General features: G+C 43.7%; 1 protein-coding gene across 2 annotated transcripts in view; it reads left to right on the top strand.

The window, feature by feature from the left end:
* The window catches only part of LOC118207211 (N-terminal EF-hand calcium-binding protein 1-like), a 47,167-nt gene that overhangs the window by 10,373 nt on the left and 13,416 nt on the right, over positions 1-23,378 (top strand). For both annotated transcript variants that reach the window (XM_035380560.1, XM_035380561.1), the window contains exons 2-5: positions 1,455-1,479; positions 12,874-12,982; positions 15,273-15,298; positions 16,317-16,414. In XM_035380560.1, coding sequence (XP_035236451.1) covers positions 1,455-1,479; positions 12,874-12,982; positions 15,273-15,298; positions 16,317-16,414 — 258 coding nt within the window. The remainder of the gene's footprint in view (positions 1-1,454; positions 1,480-12,873; positions 12,983-15,272; positions 15,299-16,316; positions 16,415-23,378) is intronic.

Genomic DNA, 23,378 nt, shown 5'->3' with positions numbered 1-23,378 from the left:
GCAGTTTCATGGCAGCAGAAGCGTGTTGTAAACTGAGCGCTGTCACCTGACTGTCATATAACCAGTGATATGGTCCTGCCTGATGGCTTGGTTCTTTACTGTATAAAGGGAAAAGTCGCATAGAAACCAATCCATCCTTGACATTTACGCGCAGTGTAACAGTTGTTAGGAATTCATATTAGCAGATGTCTGATCAGGAGAGGTAGGAATACATAATTGACGAGAGGCTACACGAGCCAGGCACATCCACGTCTACCAAGATAGACAGCCATCCGTGAGCACAGAGTGAAGGTTAAAACATTATTTTTGGAGTCACATCACTGAAATAAAATTAAATTAATCAAGTTCCAGTTCAGCCGTTTGACGTATCTGAAGGATTTTTTACAGAGCCACACTACTGGCAGAAAGAGGCTACAGTCATTCATTCGTAGTCTCCTTCTATGCACAACTGTGCACAGAGGAAAGATTAAAACATCATTTTGGAGTCAGATAGCACAGATATTGTTAAATTAATCCTGTTCCATTAGCACTACACAAATTCTTTCACCGCCCAAATACTTCCACTGTTTGATGTGTCTGAGGGGGATTATTTGATTACACATCTAAAATTGTGGAGTACGGAGCCAAATCAAGAAAAAAAAGTATTTGTCCAAAACATGGAGATCACAGCATACACACACTATATATATATATATATATATATATATATATACACTCACATGCACACAAATATACAGTATGCACACACACATACACACACAACACACATTATATATGCACACACAAATAAACACACACACAAGTCTTTGATGAAAGGAATGGATCTGCACCACAGTGCTCACATACCTTATTTTGGACACTATGACAGTAACCACAGGGCTTTACGAATCCCAGAGAATCCATCACAAGGGAATAGATCTGGAAGCGGATTACATCTTCTCATCCTGCGATACATGAGCATAAATAGGCCATCGCAGGGATTCTTTCAGCACAATGCTGGCACTAAACCCTCATAGAACATTCTGTGGCTTTTTCAGGACCAGTCCAATTCGACGTGCTTTATTGGCATGACAAATCTATGGATCGAAGTATTGGAGCTGGAATCCTTTTCATCTCTTCAAAAATCCATATTCCATGTTGCACATATAGTTTTAATTTCATTTGTGAGAGTGAAGAAATATTGAATTTCTAAGACTTTTGCACATACAGCATACATGTCTGTAAATACACATTATTTTTCATTGCATGTACTGTGAACAAATGTATAATGTAATGTACTAAACAGGACAGGACCATACCAACAAGAATTTTTATTATAGAAGATAGAGAGGAAGCCCTTCTCTGTAATGTAAAAAAGATCTTGCTATAAATTCAGCAGATTGCATACCTGCTCATTTTTGGTAATGCTATTCTTGATTAATAGTGTGTAAGTAACGTCATTTTTTTTCTTCCAGATATTTCGCCGTGCAGACAAAAATGGTGAGTAAAAAAATCTGTTCTTTTTGTTTCACCAAAATGAGATTAATGCTTTCTCTCGTAGTACTGTAATGATGCAGTCCTGGTAGTTTAGCACAAATGTCTCTTAAGTTATCAATTGAAAGGACTGAAAGTCTGATGGAATCTGATGCCAAGTGTAACTCTGAAGCTAATGAGCTGTGCGTAAACATTTGGCGCTTGGTGGACAGCCATTTTGGAACTGATAAACCTTTAACATCTCAAACGCTAATGAGCGCGATAACAGCTTCCCATTCCTATGTACCACCATGTAGATAATTGGCCTACATTCTTGATGAGGGGGCCCTTAATTGCTGTCTTTCCTTGGCCCGATTCAAAGCTATATCTGGTTTTTAAAAAAAAGAGATAAAATACGTTAAACCGAGCAGCTACTTCTCCGTTTGTGGGAGGCTGCCGGAAACAAGAGCCAGTCAGTTCCTCAGAAGAAGGAGCATCCAGGCCCTGCCTCCGCACGCTGTGACTTAAGAACGGCTCGGACGTGAGCCCACGCCGACAGCGCGGCGCTCAGCGCGGAGGACGAGAGGCCGCGCTCGCATAACGAGCGGTGGGGCGGGCAGTGGGTCAGGGTTAGGGTTGCCTGGAGACGTTCGTCCCGCGGCGCTGCGCTTTAGCAGTTAGCGGCCCCGCAGTTAGCCTGGCTGGGACGCATTAAGCCACGCGGCTGAGGCTGAAAGAGAGGGCACACTCTCGTGTGAGCGTGCGACCCTTCCAGACATTGGCAGTGTGTTTGCAGCTCTGGTTCAGTTTCTCTTTGAAACAAGTGTATTCTCATTTTTTCATTTCACCGATTGTGCACTGTTAGCTGGTCACTTGGGTTACCTACCCCTTGCAGGACAGTTAGCTCTGTGCTACAGCTACACTACATGGCCGAAAGTATGTGGATGAGGATGTATTTCGATGAGGTGCTGGATGTCAGGTGTCCCCTGACATCCAGCACCTCATCCAAGATTATGTCGGTTGTAGACAGAGGAGCACGGCTGGTTAGTACAGACAGCTGCCGGATCATCAGAATGAATCTCTGCTGCTTTGCTGTTCCCTGCCTGGTGAATGACAGCTGTGTGATAACGGACTAGTCGCTCTGTTCAGAGAGACAGAGAGAACCGTAACCCAGCTGTTTGTGCCCTCATTGGTACCATTTTGATGATCTTGGTGTATTTGCTGACCTTTGCTCGTGCAAAGGTCAAACATGATGACATTTTTGACTTCATCTTTTTCATAGTTTGCTGCTCCTCCTCATTGGAAGCTGTTAAGTCTAAACGCGGCTAGACATGGACCTGTTGACCTTTTACCTGATTTTGATTGTTAACTTAAGTCAAAGCAGTGGAAAAATGTTATTTCTCACAGACGTTTAAAAAAATTGGAATACCCAATCGAATTCGCTGCTTATTTCATCACTGCAACGTCCTCAGCCAATTGGGAGGAACGCAGACAGGCACGAGCTCTCCTCCGGAGTGCATTCTGTCCACCGGCGCTTCTTGTAAAAGCATGTGCCCCTAGCTGCGCTGTGTGGTCAGTGCGTCAGGGGACAAGGCAACAGTGCGTCAGAGGACAGGGTATCAGTGTGACAGTGCGTCAGAGGACAGGGCATCAGTGCGTCAGGGGACAGGGCTTCTGTGCGTCATCGAGTCAGGGGACAGGGAGTCAGTGCGTCAGAGGACGGGGTATCAACGCGTCAGAGGACAGGACGTCAATGCGTCAGTGTGTTAGAGCACGTCTCCACCGTTTCCAGCCCAAGTCCTGAAAGAAAGACCGTCCTGAAGTGTGAGCTCACAGTCCTGCTTACACGTCCTGCATAAATAAACCGTTAAAGGCTGTTTACGTGTGAGAAACATAGTATTTAACAATATGGAAGATTATGCTTCGTGTTTCTGTTTTTATACATTGTGAAAACATTTAAGTAGTGCCGTGCTAATCATGAGGGGGATTGGGGGGGGAGGGGGGGGGGGGTCTCAGAATCAGGCTGTCTTTGTCAGAGTGAGGCCACTATGTAAGAGCTGATGTGATTATAGATTCCCCTCAGCATTACGCAGTCCCAGGGTTCCCAAGGGGCTCGGAATCATTGCCGAGCTCTCCACTGCTGGCAGTCACATGCCTCGCCCTAGGCTAACCGAACGCTCTCGGATCTATATTTCCTTGTGAAAACAAGGAAATATTGAAGACCCTTCTCAAATCCTGTTCTGCCGTTTTCCCTCGGTTTGTCGGTCACATGGCCTCCTCCGGCACGTGGCCGTCCATGGAATGTCCCGTCTTCCGTGTGGACAGCTTGAGCACTCGATGGCGTTTCGTTATGTAAGCCAACTGTGTTTCCTGGGGAAACGCCATCGCGACAGACGTGCCGAACAATCTCCGACATGTACAGAGACGGGCACATTCGCGTCTATGTTTTTTTTTTTTTTTGGAGAATTTTCTAGAATCGTCCCGTCCGTTCGGCTACTCTGGCCTGTCAACAGCATGCCGGTGGTGGAGAAGCGAGAGCTGATATTAAAACATGGAAAGGGATCGGTTTTTTCTTTGATATTTGTTTGGCTCGTTTGGCGCCGTCAAGCAGGGTCAGCCAGCGGGGGGCGTCCTTTGGTGTCGCCGCGTGATGCGGCCTGACAGCAGGGCTGTGGGGCCCCCCGTCGGTGTACCCCCTCAGAGTGGGGGGACAGTGCGAGCAGTGTGTCGCCGTCTGACCTCAAATCCGAAGTGCGCCCGTCCCCCGTGAACGGTAAGACCGCCGTGACAGCCGGGCGCCAGCAGGGGGGGGGTGCTCAGTCTGTGACCTATGACCTCCAAGGCAACCAATCAGAAAGGTTGTGCTGCGCACACCAAGGACAAAAGAGTGACAGTGCATGTAAGCCTCACATGGACACCTGATGAAAGAGTGTAGGTCCACTGTCCATGTTTTTTTGTGTTGCATGTGTCCAAACAATGGCGATGTGCAATTTCCATGTGCGGTACGGGATTGGTGTGTGGGGGGGGGGGGGGGGGGGGGGGGATTACAGGAAAGCATTTGTGTGAGGCCCTTCCAAAATGTCACCTTCAAAACCGCCTTAAAGGAAGGTCAGTCTCTGTGCTGCTTCCAATTAGGCGTACTTTCGATTTCCACGTTCTTGTCTTCATTGTTCTCTGGCTCAGTCGGCGTGACAACAGGCAGGGAAGAATGGCGTGCATTCAGCTGCCTTGGATCAATGCTCGGCCATGCCTTTTCAGGCTGATGTCTGCACAGTGAAGGACACAGAGAAATATTTATACCTGAGAGACGTCAGAAATGAAAAACAGAAAAATTCATGAAAAAAAAAGCACCGTCTCCAGTCTCAGACAGTTTTCATCGAAAAAAACGAAATCTGCGCATTTTCACATTTTACCCAAACATGGGACTGAGACCTGATCTGTTTTATTCCCACTGACATACTTGGGTCAAATGCTCATCCGGAAGACTGTTCCTCTTGATGATTTAAAAAAAGCGAAAAACTCTCCTGCAGATCCCTGCAGCAGTGCCATAAAAACCGTACCAAACAGGAACAAGGCAATTCACTCTGACCATGATATGATTTATATCCCAATACAGGATTTAAAATTTGATATTCACACTATACGACATCCCCCAAATGTGTTGAATGAAGGAAAATAAGCAACCCTTAATTCACATTTTTAAAATTTATTTATCAAATATGACATGAAATCACTGCAATATCAAAATATGTCAAAAAGGTAAATAAATATCAAAAAGGGTAAATACATTTTCTTTTCCAGTGAACTAGCTGTATCATACTGCAGATTATAAAAAAGATAAAGATCAAATTCTAATAACCATCAGCTACAACCAGTAGTGGACATCAGCAAGTTGGTCTTAAAGGCCTTTCATATATGACCATGTCATATTTTTTAATAAGAAAATTTTGAATGTCCACATTCTCTCCCAGCAGCTGTGACTTCTGCGCTGTCGCAATACCCTCAGCCATTGAAAACACTGGCTCACTGGGTACAGAGGGAACAGGGAGAGAATGGTATGACTACATAAAAGGACAGAGCATTGGGTACTTGGCAGCATTTTCTCTCCCCCAATCTAGAGGACTGCTGTCGGGAGGAATGCAAGGCTCAGTGCTGTACTGCATCTCCCTCTGAACTCCCATCTGATACGTCCCTGGCTCAGTAACAGTGAAAGAACCACCCTGTAGATCCTCCAGTACAGTCTTCTTTGGAGGAAAAACCATCTGTTCAGGCGCTTCCTTCCCTGCTTCTGCACCCTGTGCAGTTGTCACGCTCCTAGCTGTTGCACCCTCTAGTCCACCCTACTCACTTCTCTTCTTCACTGGCAGGAGTCCAAACAATGTAACAGTGGGAAATATTATATTTTTACTGTACTACCAAACACACACACACACACACAAACACACACACACACACAACATTATTGTTATTATAGTACCACACACAGGCTGAATCTTACAGTAAAATACATAGGTCTGTAGTATATAGACTGAAATGAGAATAGTTTCATTCTTTAAATAAATAAATAAATAAATAAATAAATAAAGTAAAAAGGCTGCTTAACTGCTGCTTGTAATGTAGGTGAATTGCCTTTTCTGTTAGTCTTGCATACACTGCCATGCGGTGCTGCTCAAACCAACTGTGGTACAGTATCAAACTAAATCTAGGGTCCAGTGCAGTCACCAGCAAAAGGTATTCCTAATCATCTCCCTATCTGCGCGAGATTTCCCTGAGGATCGCACTCTCGACGCGTGTCCGTGCTGGAGAGTCGCTCGCATCCTGTTCCACGGTCTCTTCAATCATTCTTTCATCGGTGCGATCGGTGACGCTGTGGGCAGGTTTTCATCGCGGCAAACTCCAGCAGCTGTTTTCATCGCTTTCAGCGGCTCCAGCATTCGTCTGTGACGTCAGAGACGACTAACGTATCGATGGTTTGTGCGTCCCTTCTCATGTCCGTGCTCCTCACAGCTGCTGGGACTGCTGCTTGCTGTTCCAGGTATCGGTCAAGCGCGTCGAGTGGACGTTTGTTGGCTAAATCGTCGTTATGATGGCGACGCAAATACGCCATCATATTTGTTGTGTTGCTAGTGGTATATGAGCTTGCAAATCATGTGCTTTTTGTCAACAGTCTTTGACTCATTCTCATAACTGATTGGAAGCCAAAAAACTGCCAGATGAGGGACTTATAGAACAGAAGTGTCTAATGGGAGAAGGGCCTAATCCAGGCCACTGTTGGACCTGACAGCAAAAAACAGAGCAGTCACAGATTATGAAACTGGAGTAAAGCGTATGGCGTCTGGACACAAAACCAGAATCCAGGGCACAATTTTACACCATAAGCCAAGGTATCTAGGCTAGTGAATGCTGCCGAGGTAATTCTGAACAGGCTTATGTAGCAGGAGCTGGTTTTTGTAGTAGAAATTCCAAAAGGAGGGAAGGGTTGGGTGCAGTGTGTTTGTGTGTGTCTGTGTCTGTGTGTGTGAGTAAGTGTGTTAATGATGATGAGCTGCAGCTTTTTTGTTTAGCACACCATTTCTTTGACAGAACGTTTGGTACAAACATAAAACAGGTTGCACTCTTTCTCTTATTGTTTGTGCCCATAATATTCTCTGAGTTTCTGCTTTTAACACCATTGCAGTCTGTGTAAGTTGCCAACCCAGTTGGTGGGACCGCTGCTTAGTAGATTTGGACGGATAAGTACATTACATAAAACTCAATATTGTCCTGATTATAGTGGTCATAAAATGTCTGGTTTTGTTTCTTATGCATGAAAGAATGCATTCTTCTGTACAGGACAGGGAATCTACATTTAGGTTTTCTTTTTTTATCAAGTTTCCTCTTACTAGGTTTTTTTGCAGTCCTTATTAGGGATGTGCGGATCGATACTGAAGTCTTGATACTTCGATCCTTACGTTTCATTTTCGAGAATCAGTCATCACATAAAATCTTGATACCAAATGTTTTCTTTGACCAGTAATTTTAATATTCATTTTTTTATGACACTGAATCTGATGCTGAAAATGGAAAATATTTAATGTTGTAATGACAACCTCTCAAATCAACTAGAGTGAAGACAACTCAGTAATTACAACCTCTGAAATCAACCTCTTACAACCTCTTGAATTTTTCTGTGTACCTTCAGCAAAAAAATTGCAAACTTGTAAAATGTTATTCGTACTTGTGCTAATGCTAATGTTCTGGTGGGGAGGGTCAGTGCTTGTCGTTCTAAACTCACTTGCAGAGAACCACCATGTTCTCTCATACACTATATATGACCAAAAGTATCTGGATACCCCTTGGTGTGGGGTTGTTTTTCATGGTTTGGGCTTGGCCCCTTACTTCCAGGGAAGGCTAATCTTAATGCTACAGCATACAATCACATTCTAGACTATTCTGTGCTTCCCCAACAGTTTGGGGAAGGCCTACACAGAGCCCTGACCTCAACCCTATCCAACATCTTTGGGATCAGCTGGAAAGTCAATTGCAAGCCAGACCTAATCACCCGCTTGGTGCCAAATGTCATTAATGCTCTTCTGGCTGAATAGAAACAAATCCATGCGGCAAAGCTCCAACATCTAGTATGAAGCCTTCCCAGAAGAGTTGAGGTTCTTATAGCAGAAAAGGGGGTGGACCATCACAATATTAATGCCCATAATTTTTGATGAGATGTTGGGTGTCCACACACTTTTGGCCATGTAGTGTATTTCTACAAGAAACATATAACAGATAACTACATCAGAATTTGCAGTGGAATCTAGGACAGGGAATTAAGCTTGCTAACATTCATGACAGAATTAGCAAGAAGAATTGCCGTTAGCTAGCTACAGGAATACCCTGTCCTAGATTCTAAATTATTGCTACATCTAATGCTACTAGTCTTGGTAAATTATGTGAATGCAGCATACATTAACATTGTTCTATATTTCCCATTGCATGTATTGTATGTAGGTACGTAGTTCTCTGTTATATTGTTCCCAGCAGAAATATGACACCATGTTCCGTGGAAGTGGGTGGGAATGGTCAGAAATATTGTGGATTCGGGAGGGAATGGGATTAGAAACAAAAATGTATGTCCTTTTGTTATGTATTTATAAAATGTGGACATAAAGAATACAAATGTACATGTGTGTATGTGTGTGTGTACACACTCCCACACTTTTTCCCTCATATGAGCCTGACACCCCAGGGGTGCGTGTTGTTTGGCTGAAATGTGTTGGTTCTTTGAGGGGTGCTACTGGAGGGTGACACCGTCTCTCCAGGGGGTCTGGGCTGGCATAGCAGAAGAGGAAATCGCATCAATCCACAGCCAGCCTGCCTGCCCACCCCCCTCCCCTCCCCACCTGTCAGAGCCCGTCTGGACTGAGCAGCGGGGTATAACCAACATGAACATGGAGATATGACACATGCGAGTGCTGTGTATGAATCATTTATGTATGTATGTTAGGTGCTGAGGACTTTCCATATTGCCGCCCATAATATTTGCAAGCGCGTGTGTATGCAGGGAGAAGGCTGCTAGGTACTGTGGCTGCATCAGCGTCTTAGATTGAAGGAAAATGGATATCCGCACACTGGATTACATATCCCAATATTTTATTGACTAAAAAGTAAAGCAACGTTTCAACCCAACAGGGTCTTCATCAGATTTTGCCTGATGAAGACCCTGTTGGGTTGAAACGTTGCTTTTCTTTTTATGTCGGGAGCTGTAATCCGGTGTGCGGATATCCATTTTCCTTCAATCTTCACATGTACTTTTATCCTGCACCTGGCCAAATAACTGGTTTGATGTGCACACAGCTACTCTACTGTGCATCAGCATCTTAGACATGAGGCAGGAGCCTTGCTCTCAGATGAAGGAGCGAAGCAGAAAAAAAAGCCTTTGAGATATGGCAGAGTGAACACGGGTGAAAAGTTCTCACGGAACAGAGTCTCCAGTTGATGGGCTGATGGCATGCGGTTACCATAGAGACGAGTCTGCTGGTATTGTTTGTGTCGGTTCTCTTTCAAAAAGGATAATATAACTGGGGTACGGCCAGCACACATCCATCTGGTCCCCTGAAAGAAAAAAGCAAGATGTTCATCCATAAAAAATAAAATAAAATGTTCTTGGTGATGCCCTCCCCAACCTTTTTGATATAAATGTGGTAAGAACTGTGTTAATCCCTTTAGTCATTCTATTGTATAAGGTGTGAACATGTAGAAGTGAAAGAGAAGTGTGTTGCTGGCTCTTTCATATTATTAAATTATGCTATTTTGTGATGTTCTGTGTAAGGACCCACACGCAGACCAGGGAAATCCAAGAAAACGTCGTCTTTAATCAGTGCGAAGTTCGTAGCCAGGTGATCAGAGAGAGTGCTGTACAGAATCGAGTTTCCAAAAGAAAAGTAAAAAGACAGGCAAAAAGTCAAAAACCAGGAGATCAGAAAGAGCGAAGGTACAAAGGGGCAGGCAAAAGAGAAGTCAAAGAAAAGCGAAGGTCGAACCAGATCAAACAAAACCAAAAGGGGCAGGCAAACTCGAAGTCGGGCAAAGGGGTGTCGCAAGAATCTCAATAAACAAAGGCTTACAAATAATCGGCACAATGAATATGATCAACGTTCTGACAGGGACATGGTGGAAAAGACTGACATTTATACACTGGGGAAGGTAACAATCAAGGAGGGGTTACGTGAGTGAGGGCGGAGTAACAAACATCCAGGTGAAGAACATTAGGATAACTAATTAAATGACAGGGGACTGACAAAACGCGGACTGGAATCACATAGACAACAATGATAACAGACGGCCTGGGTTTAGCAGGTAAAACACGTGCAGAGAGAGAGAGGTGCAGTTAGAGCAAGAGACAGGTGCAGGCAATTGCAGAACTCAGCGTTAGAGCAGGCTAGAAAGAAAAGGGGCGGAGCTACAGCGCAGCATGGAAAAGGGGAGACTGGTTAATGTATTAGTATAGTGATCTAAACTATCAAAAACCCAAAACTAGTGTGTGTTAGTCCATTAGTAATATTCACATGTTAGTATATTAGCGAGGTTAGTACTTTACAATCTATAAGTTAGTAGGGATTAGTAGAAATTAGTAAAACTAGAAATCAGCAGGAAGAAAGTAAAGCGAGACTGGAAAGAAGGGGGAAACCACGAAAACCCGGAACCACCCGAATAGTGAAATCACACAAGTACAGGGGAGTGAAGCAGCTCAGAGAACACAGACACAGAGACAGTACTGGGGAGACAAGTGACCGGGAAATACAGACTACAACACTATTTATGCAATGCCGTCTGATTATTTAACTTTGAGCATACTGTTTTTTGATTAATTTCTTGCTGCAACCAGCACCTTTTTTACTAAGAAACATATCTATATAATATTCAATTTATATAATTTTACACCTGAATATATGTTCCACATGCAAGGAAAGAATAAAAAAATGTAGCAGTTGAAAAATGTGTTGGATTATGTGTTGGATGAGCCTTTTAACTGCATGCCTGCTGCAAGTTCGCTGAATAAGCAGTTTTATAAATAAGTACAGTATTTTAAAATAAATTTCTAAATATTATGAATTATTTATTCATTTAGACTGGTTTCTTTTGGGTACAGCCTAAGGACAGATAATTGTACCGTGAATTATAAGGTTAAAAAATTAGCAACTGTCATACACATTGAAAACCGTCTTTGTAGTCATTTAGCTAAAATGCTATGCTGTTTCTATTCTATGCATTCGGTAATCAACAAAACAAATAGATCGCAGATATTAATCATATACCCACTGCAACTGGACGTAAAGAAAAGTCTAAAACACTTTCTTTCCCATTAGTAACTGACTGAAATATGAGAGAGAATGATCTGTTTGCCGTCAGAGATGGTGGCCACCGCAGTGTCTCGATTAAGGGACACTCAACCACATCAATCTGTGTTTTCCTTCTTTGTCAGCTGTGAAGCTTTATTTATTTTATTTAAAAAAGAAAAGAAAAACCCTGCAGCAATGGTTGCCCATGACAACAGGATTTAATTTTTTCTCTTCTGAAGACAAAATCCGAGACAGTGGCTCAAAAAAAAAAGAAGAAAAAAAAAGACGGGCAAAATCTGGTAATAACACGCTGATTTAATTTAATAGAAAAGCCTCGGAGTTAAATAAGTCATTTTCAGCCGCATTTACCCGTGATCGGGCAGCAGAGAGAGACTGGAGGAAGAAGAGGCGGTGTGTGGGCTTTGATCTCTGAAGGCGCATTCTGTGCACACGTTAGGGGACGTTTTGTGCTTGCTCCAGAACGGGCCGTTTTCCCGCAGAGCCCCGTCCCGCTCGGACGGCTGCACGTTTGGCTTATCTTAAATTCAGATCCAGGCATTTGAAATTCAGATCGATCCCGGAGGCGGCCCGGTCCGTTCGTCCGCAATTGATGAAACAGCGAGGCTTGCCTACGGAGCAAAAAAAAAAAAAAAGAGAGATTACTTTGCACATGGCCAGTTGCGCGACAAATTGGTCTTGTTCCTGCTGGCTTTCCACAGTCTTCTCGATGTGACATCAGCTCCAGAGGCTTTACTAGGGGGGTGCGGACCGTACCGGGTGACACCATCAGAGGGGGGTGACACCGAAATGACTGGCAATAATTTTGTTTGTGCATTGTTTTGTGCAGCGACGAGTTGAATTTCTCCGAAGCGGTTTACTGCCGGTTGATTTAATTAGCGGTATTAATGTGACGAGAAGCGCTTTGTCGTTTGAATGCATAACACGCAATTCCCGGAGCCCACACCCGCCAGCCCCACCGTCAACGAACTTCCAACAGCACCTACACCCCCCCCCCGGTCACCAACACCGGGTGTCACCAACCCTAGTGACGCCACTCATCAGCTCCTCTTTCATAATGTCCAACACCGACAGAGCTGACAGTTTCCCTGAAGCAAGCACTTATGCAGTTGGGCCCAGCTCTTTAAGAGCATCCTGCACCGTGCAGATTAAATACACACTATCCGATTTCTTATTTTAGATTAGTTTAATGCGCTGATAGACTCTGGTTGAGAGCTTTTGCGAGCCAGTGGGCATTTTGAAATGTGCTTTGCACTTGGCAATAATCATTCGCTTTGTGTTTTTTTCCAGTCAGTACAGACATTGGTAACATACAGCACTTGAGCATTTTTATTTGCAAAAATCTAATAAAACACTGTTAGCTACAATTGAACACTCAAGTCTGATGAGAAGCGTTTTGTTTTGACGGACATGCAGATAGCGGGATGAATTCTGTGCTATGGTGGGTTTCCTGCTGGTAAAATCTCTCTTTTCTTTTAGGCGGTAAGAAAAAGCACATGGCGCATGTGTGTCGCGCCTCATTACCGGAGCTCTGGCCGTTTCTGATCTCTCTAACCCCGACCCCTGATCCCCTCTCTCGTTCCAGACGACGGGAAGCTCTCCTTCGACGAGTTCAAGATGCATTTCGCCGACGGCATCCTCAGCAGCGAGCAGCTGGAGGAGCTGTTCCACTCCATAGACAGGCACCAGACTGAGTAAGCGATCCGCGCCGCTGGCTCACGCTCTCTTACAGCCCACACCAGAGCGCGTGACCAGCGCACGATGCAGGAGCAACAGTCTCTCACATCCGTCTATCAACGCCAAGGGCAGTGCATTCGGTCCACTGTTAGGAAGGCAATCTCTGCAGACCCTTAGCACTTATTCATATGAAATAAGCAATAGAATACAGATGTAGCAATTCTCAAAGATAGGAGCATGAACAGACAGACCTGCAGACTGTAAGACACATACAAAGTGAGATAAGTAAACAAACAGACAGACTTAGACTCCCACAGATGCACAGGTATGCAAAAACGCATACACATTAGCATATGAGTGGGCCCCAAAGTCTGGTATCTGTTAAGGCACTGTTCTTGTGCATAGATTGGCCCCACAGTCAAGTGTCTGTTAAGGCACTGTTCTAATGTGTGGATGGGCCTCATGGTCTGCTATCTATTAAAACACGGTTACAGGTGGTTTTTTTTTTTGCTGGATGAGCCAGACCTTCAAAAAAAAGAAACTTCACATCCCGTCCTAAAGGAGTTTGTGACACTTGCCACTCTATGCGAGCTGCGTCCGGATACACGTTTTCATGTTTTTAAATGCATTTCCTGTTGAGCTTCGTCTCCATTTACAGAGGGAGGGATGCAAACAGCGGTTAATATTATACACTGTGGTTCCCTGGGTAGATAAAAGTCACACATTTGTTCATCAAGTATTTGACTTGATGGGAGCATGATTCAGATACGATATTTATGTCAGTGTACCACGACTGATTCACCAAAATTGTCATTCCCCCTCCCTGGCATTTACTGCATCTGTTGGCGTCTAAGTCACATCTGTAAGCAGTGTAACCAAACTGGTGTAATCACCTTGTTCAGAATCAATGAATTTAGCCATGTTGTTTTTGAGTGACTGATCATTGGCCATGAGAATAGATATGAGAGGTAGCTCGCCCTTTCATGTTAGACGCCTCAGCCATCGCTCTACTCCTCCCCATTTATCGTGCTTCCTTCTTCAGCAAGAAGAGCTACTCCAATCAGGTGTCACTCCAGCCCCCCTTGCGGTCTTGCAGCTCATACGAAGTATCTCCGGCAACACTTCACTGAACTCATTAACTGTCACTGCTAACCGTGTGAATGTGGTTGAGAACTGCGATGGCTGCATCATCACTGCACTCAATCTACTCAATTAGGTTTACCTCCAGAGAGGAGCTGTCATATGACTGGGCTATGAGTTATGGCTCCAGGAGATGAGTTAACCTCTATTCGTGTGTGTGGGTAGGACAAGGAGGCAGGGCTGAGAGGGAGGGGGGCATGTTCAATTCAACCCTAAAGTGAAAAGCTGTGGTGATACCTTCAGAAAAACTGGATACGTGTACGTGCTTCCGTTTATGCATTTGTGTGTGTGTAATCTATGTGTGCGCGCACGTGGGAGTATTTAAATTCAATCAGTGAGTGTGTGTGCGCGTGTGGTTAGTAGTACAGCGGTGTGTGTGTGTGTGTGTGTGTGTGTACACGTGGGGCAGGAGGAGGTGGGCAAGCTGTTCAGCGCAGCAGTGAGTCAGTAGAGGCGTGCTGTCTAGTCAGAGTTGGCTCCCAGCACATCTGTCGTTACTGGCACGCTCTCAGGCAAATGCAAGCCACTGCATTCTGGGACACAGACTGGAAGCTCCCAAACTCCCCCTTTCATCAGACTGTAAACAGTGCAAGAACATTCTGCAGCTCTGAGCTACTCATTCCTTTTACCATTTTCATCAGTCTTTTACCTGGGGACAGGTGAGGCGTGGGAGGTTTTGTGTTGACCTAGTTGCTCAATCTGCTGGGGAATACAGTGAGATATTGTCAAATGTGGTTTCCTTGTCCTTGAAAAAATGTGCAGCACTCGGTATTGTCAATTGTAAATCTTCTAAGTAAACCAACCCCCAACAAAAAATTTTTTCTTTTTTTTTTTGAAGATGCTATCATGTTTTTTCTAAGAGAGCCTCTATTGTCAAATATTCTACAGCCCACAGGAGCAATTACCCAAGTAATAGATACCTAATTACAGCACTGCACCAGCTGAGCCATGGTCCAATCACGAGACGGTTCATATTCCTCTGGCAGAAACAGCCTTTGTTTACCCAGGTTTACCGCCTCTGTCTCCACGTGCCCAGATTCAATTTGTATCCCACTGCGGATGTGACAGTCTGCCCCAGATTACTTGTGATGAGCAACCTTCTCCTTGCTTTGATGAGTTCCCTTCCACACCTTTCATTCAATTAAGACTTTTCTTTTTTTCTTTCAGCAACATGGACACAGAGAAATTGTCAGGTAAGTTTCTTTACAATGTCTAAATGGGTTTTTTTATTATTCATTTCATGTACCTGCAAGCTAAAAATGTTATCCCCCCCAGTCACATATGCTAATGGCTCCTTTCTGCTCCAGCACTGCAGGTGCACGCTGGCACTGCTGGCCTTGATACAGCTGCTGCCTTTTAAAAATCTATTTCATTTAGCAGGCACTAGTGGTGTTATGTCAATGCTGGTAACTGCCCACGGCTTCACCTCAAACACACTCCAGCCTCTCGTTTAGATTGTGGGGGATTTGATTAAAAGGAGCAACAGTTGAAACAAATAACAATTAACGGCAATTACCTCTTTACTGTGCTCCCAACTCCACCACAAAGTTTTCTTGCGCATGTTGCTGACTTAAGGAAGTTGTTTGAAGTAACAGTTCCTTGTCATCACAATTGCTGTATTTCAAGTATTTCCATGAATGGTGAAACGAGGAGGCATTTGTCTTTGCTCAAGTTTTGCATACCAACATTATTAATCAATGCATCCCTAAATGTAAAAATAAGGGGAGAACAGGAATTACTCGTTATTGGTCAATATCAAATTCTGCAGATTTTTCATTGACTTGAAATGCATTTTCCAGTGGTCTAATCTCTCTGCCTCGTCCAGCCTTTTCCATGAAATTAAACAGCATCCATTTCAATCTCTGTGCCCTGTGGCTAAGTGGATGATTTGCCTCAGGTTCTCATGGGTAATTGAAGTCAGAAACATGTTTCAATCGCGTGCTGGCAGCATCAAATTATTCATGACCCCAAAAATATATATTCTATTACCTGGCTCACAGTGGGACACAGTGGCACAGGTTACTGACAGGTTAATAAATCCAATCATCTCTTACCTGTTTTCCAAACCCCAAAGGAATTTCTTTTAATCTTTTGTTTTTTGGATTGTATCACAGCTGTCAATGGAACCTATTGTTTGGAATTCTGAGAAAATGTTTTTTTTGTCCAGTGTTTTGCAGCACACTGATGCTGTATTCGTCCCTCTGTCTCTAGAGTACTTCTCTGAGCACCTGGGGGAGTACCTGAATGTCCTCTCAGCTTTGGAAAAGCTTAACTTCGCCATCCTGAAGGCCATGGGCAAGACTAAGGAGGTGAGGGTCAAGTGTGGGTGAATTGTGGGAGGTTTTGATTGACCTAGTACCCATCCATCCACCAATCTGATCAGTCAACCAACCAAACAACTAAGCAATCAGTTAACCAATCAAGTAAACAACTAATCAATGAAGCAAGCAATGAGCTTAATTACCAACCACATAACTGACAGTAAGTCAAGCAATCAACCATTCAAATAACCAATCAGCCAACCAAACTAAAATGCCTGATAAATAACCGATCTATCAAACAACCAATCAATCAGTCAGCCGATACGCTAAACAACAAAAGAGCTAACCAATCAAACACACAACCTTGCTGGCAACATAAGGAAGCAGGGATATAATCAATCAATCAAGCAACTAACACATCAATCCATCATCCAGCTCATTAATCAACCAGTCAACTAACACTGTTGTAAAATCCAGTTTGAGCTGGTAGCTGGTCACCAGCTTGGCCTCAATGTCAATATTTTGGAACAAAATGTGTCTGGGGAGAGGTGGTACATCTTGCATCCTAAAGTGGGCCGCAAAGCCAGTATGTCACTGTATGAGTGGCCTAAATTATAATCCCTTAGTGAGTACCACAGTATCCTACACTAGTTGAGGAATATATGCTGCCCTACATTCTTAATCACCAATGAAAAAAACTCAAAAGGTGATGGTACTGTGTCTATTAGATAAATCTTAAAACTATGACTATGATTTTTTTTTTTATTCTTTGTTGTCACCTAATAAATTGACAGATTTTTTTGTGCCTAGTGTCTTGGTAGCCATAATTTATTCACATTTATTTACACTGGAAACAAATTCTTCTTTTAATTCTGATTCACATTTCGCCATGCAAGCAAGCACGCAACACACCTTGGGTAGCTCTTCATGTTCTCATTCACATGAATGACCAGTAAACAATGCCTTTTCACTCGTATGTGCAATTCAATACAGCAGCAATCAATACACCAATGGACTAATCAATAAATAAAGCCTTTTTACTCAAATCTACAATCTGTTAGTCTGTGCTGGGGGGACGTTGGCCTGTGCTGTGGTCCTTAGCCGTGGCGTCTGAGCGTGACTGGCTTGCGTGACCTTCCCAGATGCCAAAGCCAAGGACCGCAGGGTTCCACATGTATTGATGCTTCAATCACTCTTGATGGCTCTGCAGTGTCTCTCACCCTTTATCTTGCAGTGCACCTTGATGGTGGCACTTTTATGATGGTTGCCTTTTCGGTCTCTAGGCCTTGGGTTACACCCTGAAATACACTTTGCTAACTCACTTTGGCAGACAACCTCTGCCAGATGACTACATTGTAAATCGTAAGCACACGGCTTGAATCTGATCACAGAAATGATTACATACTGTAACAGGTTCCGATGGTTATCTCCCTGCTAACCACTCAGTCCATAATTGTTGAACGCACAGAGGTTTTATTTTGATATACAAAACAAAACACACACCAAAGGAATAGGGAGCAGGTGTTCAGAGCAGCTCCCGTGTGCATCTCTCATCCCAGCCCTGGATCTCACTGCAGGCAGAGCAGACAAAGTGTTACCAATAATCATGTCTACAGCTGCAGTTGCAGGCCAGCTAATCCACTCCCTCTGCACCTGCAGATGGTGAAACATTAGACATCATTCACCTTGCGATAATCAACACAGACGCGCACAGACCCATCCTGCTTAGACATGAGCACAATGGAGCTTCTCCTTGATCTCCTTGATTCTTCTGTTGCTCCCATCTCTAATATAGCCTCCAATTCAGGCTGCACAATTTTATTTTTGCATTCAGGCAATCTGTACAGACGAGAACGCACCATCTTCCCTGGAGATGTTTCAATATGGTGGCAAATGAGATTTGTGCACCCTGGCAGGGGAGAACACATCTGCAAAGTGCTTCTGCAGTCAAGACACATCTGCTTTCTGACACAGGTAGAGATGGTCATCAAAAAGGACTGGAGTAGAATTGGCTGGTTTTGTCACCCGTGGACCAAACTAAATTCTCTCAATTACTGCGGTAACAATAAAAAGAGGAGCCAGCTCTCTTCACGCTTGTGGGAGGTTGGTATATCTGCGTTGCTCCACCCCTGTCAGGCCATACAACTTTATAGTCAACATCCCCTACTCGCTGTGTGACCACAAAGGGCCCTTGAGTTATTTGGAGGTAGAGGAATAGAGTAATACAAATTGTTTATCTCCCGCAATTTGTCTCAGCTGAGCTGCTTTATTAAGCCGCGTTTCCACCGCAGGAACTATACCCCGGAACTAGGAACCTTTTGAGGAACTCGGTGCGTTTCCACCGCAGGAACTAGGGTCTAAATTTAGTTCTGGGGGCTTTGTTTTACCCCCCAAAACGTTCCTGCTCGGGGGGTAGTACTTTCCGAAAGTACAGGAACCTTTTGGGTGGAGCTTGCAGCGCTGAACATTTCTGATTGGTCGAGTACTCGTAGCATTTGTGTTGTATTTATTTTCCGCCATTACCCGCCATGTTTGAAAATATGCAGCGGCAAACCAATTTATTTTCATAATAACTTCAAATCAAACTTGTATGTTATGCGGCGCAGTAGCCTACTTTTGGTTATAACCTGTCAACGTCTTGGAATTATAACGTGTGCTCTTCTGTTCTTTTCTTGCTTTAGTATTCGTTTTATAAAATGCTAAGCATTCGTGCTGGGACAGCATATTACGTAGGCTACCAAAACATTCAAACGGATTAATTCGGTTGCTGAATATTTTCTTCCGGATTTTCTTTGTTAGCCCGTTGTAATTGACTCAAAACGTTTGATACAGTTATGGGAGGTATGCGGTAGTTCTGCGTAATTAACATTGGTGATACAGTACAAGCAAACTGGAAATCACCTTCCGCACTTTTTATCCGGGTAAAATAACAGGTTAATTCTAGTAATCTTCGCTTTAGCTTTTTCAGACTGCCGTAATTTTACTCAATTTTACTGCCATTTTTCAATTCCACGAAAAGACCAGGAAGACTATGGACTCATTTATGGTGCATGGTTCGCATCTGGAGGGCACACTTCGCTGCTCGGCTAGCAGTAACTTCGAAGGAAAGCAAACGGTGGCTGTACCACTACTAATTTACATTTTCACGCAAGTCCGAGTTTTCGTTCTATTCTTGTCATTTTGCGATTAGCCTATATGGAATTGACGACGAGAAAGTAATAAAACAGCAAATTGTTTACAACGTGTGCATGTTTTCTGCTGTTAATGAATGTGTTTGAGAGGATATATGAAAATCAATAAATACAAAAGTAACCATATATAGTCATTGTTGGTAACCCGTTGTATATAAGTGGAATAAACCCCTCCGGGCTGTCCCGGTTATTAGAAAATAATGTAGGCTACTTCGGTGGTAGTATGGGGTTACAGAAGAAATCATATGACAGATGGACCGACGACAACGTCAGTGGGCTAATTTGCCTAATCTTCGCGGTACTTTAGACCCCGGTGGAAACGCAGACAACCATTGGCTGAAGGAACCTTTTAGTTCCTGGTAAAGTAGTTCCTGGGACTGAAAGTTCCGGGTAATTTTGGTGGAAACGCGGCTTTATATGCACGCTGTTGTTGTGCCTGTGCCTGCAGCAAATTATCCTGTGACAAGTGCCCTGCTTTGTTCGCAGGTCCAGAACGTACTGAATTTCATCTTTACGTGTGCTTGGACCTTCCTCCCAGCTTTCTTTAATTAGGTCCAACACATCGCGTGGCCACCTAGAAAAAAGTAATTCAAAGGGAGAAAATCCCACGGAGGCCTGGGGAACCTTATGCATTGCAAACAATAGTAAAGGGTTCAGCCACTTATCCCAATTACAGCTGTCTTCCAGGACAAACTGCTGAATCATTGTTTTTAAAATGTTATTAAATCTGTCTGCCAAACTGTCAGTTTGAGGGTGGTAGACCGAGGTTCTAATTTATTTAATTCCCAACAAGACGTATTCGCGTAATGTGCATGACATGAACAAAGTGCCTTGATTGTTTAGAATCTCTTTTGGGATTGCAACCCGGGAGACTATTTGGAACAGTTCTTGTACAACACTCTCAGCCTCCATGCTACACAGTGGCACTGCTTCCAGGTGTTGCATTGCATAGTCCACTAAAACTAATACAAAACAATGCCCATGTGCACTTTGGTATAATGGCCCGATAAGTTCCATCCCCACCCATTCAAACAGGATCTCCACAAAATGCTCATCACTTCCCATGCACACACCTTATTGACACCCACAATGCTTCCACCAATGACTTAGCCGCCGCTATCTCATCCAGACTCCAGGAACCCCAAATGACGAGACCGCAAGAAAAGGTCCAATATGTTGCAATTTGGTAGCCAATGCGCACACACTTCCTGTTACTTTCAACGTTATTATCAATAATCAGAAACCCAATATGTTGGTCACTCCCATAGAATGTAACCACCAATAACGTCCCACCATGTTGTCGACCACACGTCTTCAGAACAGAATTCTTCACAGATTAGAGACCCTTATTCATTAGAAGTCATTAAAACGCCTTTTACTCCTTATTATAAACTTCTGAAACTCCTCTCAGTGAGCCTTCTCTCATTACATTACATTTATTTGGCAGACGCTTTTATCCACTCTTAAGTATGCCATAGATTGACTTGTTTTTGCCCAATTTTCTTTTCTATTTCCACCGCAAAGCATCTTTGTGACAGTGTCTCTATAAAAAGCACCATTCAAATAAAAATTTAATTGGATTGAATTTTTAGGCAAATTGATTTCTGAAAAGGGAATAGCAACAAATCAAGCTACTTTCCTGGGCTGGAAGAAACATTGTATCCAATGAGATTTTCAGCGTTTAGTGATTTTTGGGGCCAAGAGCTCCTGACCGCAGTTACCACTGCCAGCTACTTCTCCCGTGCTCCTCCCAAAGAGAAAAGGAGAGCCTAGATTCAGCCTTGTCATGTGCTGCCTAGCTGTGGCTCCTGTTCTCACTTGGCAGCCACAGCTGATAGTTTTGACTCACTGCTCCTAAATATCCTCCCAGCTCCATTAGCATAGGGAATATAATGAGCAATAGATATATATGCATATAACAATTATGATGTCATAATAAGTTAATTAACATATGACGTCACCTGGGATTTTTTTTAGCTACGCGCCTTAAGCTGAGCAGCTGCTTTCTCTCAGAAAGGGTTAGAAAAATACTGAATACTGAATAGTGGGGTGTTGGGATCATAGTAGATGGTGCAGTGCATTCTGGGATATGGTTTAAGTCATTCACAATGATTATGTGCTCTATGTCTCCCTCATGCTAAAACAAGGTAAAAGGAAAACGGAAATTTCCATCTAAGCAATTTGATTACGACTTCAAGCAGTCAGCTTGAAGTGTTTTTTTTTTGTTGTTGATTTTTTCACACTAGATGGTTGATGTGCATGAAATATACTTTGAGGAACATGATGAAATTTGAGATGGCATATTTTTAATTCAGATATTAATAACCCATTTTACAGGAGCTGGAGATGTGCCGTTAAATGTCACATAGGTTCAATTTGGGGGAGGGGGGGGGCGGGCGGACATGTCAAAGATGACGAATGCTCTGACAGCCAGACAGTGTTTCTGACAGTCTTAGTCTATTTTTGAGGTGTGGTAATGAGTTGAAAAGGTGGCACACGAAACATTGCTAATTGTAATTTTATAATATGTGAGTATTAGACTTGCAGGGATTTCTCATGGCATGAGAAGGACAGGACTTGGTTGCGCGATCAGTGTGTGTCCTTCTAGTCGGTGGTTTCATTATGCATTTGCGTGGGCAAAGTAAGTCTCTCTGGAAGATATCTTATTAAATGACCTTGATAATGATATCAGTGATAATCATGCTCAGCATCAACAACATCAAAATCATCCTTACTTTGACTGCAGTTATCACTAGCAGCAGCAGCAGCAGCATCATCCGAATGCGTAACCGCCACAATCTGCCTCACGTCATTGTCATAAGATCTCCACGAGAAACTGAGGTGTAGCTGCAGGGCCATGACATTGTCGCTCCCCAGACTTGCCCTTGTGACATCCTGCTTTTGCGCCATCCAGCACTGAGGCTGTGTTTGCGTCGCTCGCGATACGAGCGACGTTCAGTGGAGGTCACCCCGCAGCGAGAGCAGGTGCAAACCGCCATGGCATGACAATGACAGCATTTACACCCCCCCCCCCCCTCACCCTGAGCTCAGTGACCTTGTCACATATCTTGAGGGGACGTAAGGGCACGGGCTCACAACACACCAGTTTATTCCGCTCCTCTAAATATCGCTGCTCTATTCCGCTCCTCTAAATATCGCTGCTCTTCCGTGCTGTTCCACGGCTCTTCCTTGGCGCTCAGCGGCTGTTCTTTTGCTCTCGGTTGCTGCTCAGAAGAGCTGAAACGTCAGTTCGGTACCAGGCGATTTCATTCCCCGCTTTTTCTGCACCATCAGCAGCTCAGCTGAGGACCGAATGACAGCACACGAGAGAGAAAAAAGGAAAGAATGATGGAAAAGCAGCCCGCGTGCGTCACGGCACGCTCTGCTCGTATGCATCCGTGTGCGAACGATACGTTTGTGACAAAAGATCACCGCAAACGTGAAATACAGCAGCGTAAGAATGCCCTTTAAAATGCGCTCCGTCTTTAACGGGCTATACAGATAAGGAATCTAGTGTTTAAAGCTGCAGAAGGCTGGGCCTCCCAGCCAGCAGGACAGGCACAGGCTGTGATGAATAGGTTTGCTCAACATTGGAGATGTGTAAAACATGCTGATTCTGCATCCAAATCAAAAAATACGAAAGCTACAGGATGATTCATAAAATGTGCTGAAGTTGAGTAGACAGTAATGACTAGCATTCATATACCAACAAATGTAGGGTCTACTCAGATAATGGACTAAATGTGGGTTTGTGTAATAGACTGTTTAATCTGTTTAATACTTGGAGCAGAAAAAAAATGAAACAGAAATAAATTTTAAAA

The sequence above is a fragment of the Anguilla anguilla genome, chromosome 11, assembly GCF_013347855.1.
Source record: "Anguilla anguilla isolate fAngAng1 chromosome 11, fAngAng1.pri, whole genome shotgun sequence".
Classification (NCBI taxonomy): Eukaryota; Metazoa; Chordata; class Actinopteri; order Anguilliformes; family Anguillidae; genus Anguilla; species Anguilla anguilla.
This window is presented reverse-complemented; position numbering and strand designations above follow the sequence as displayed.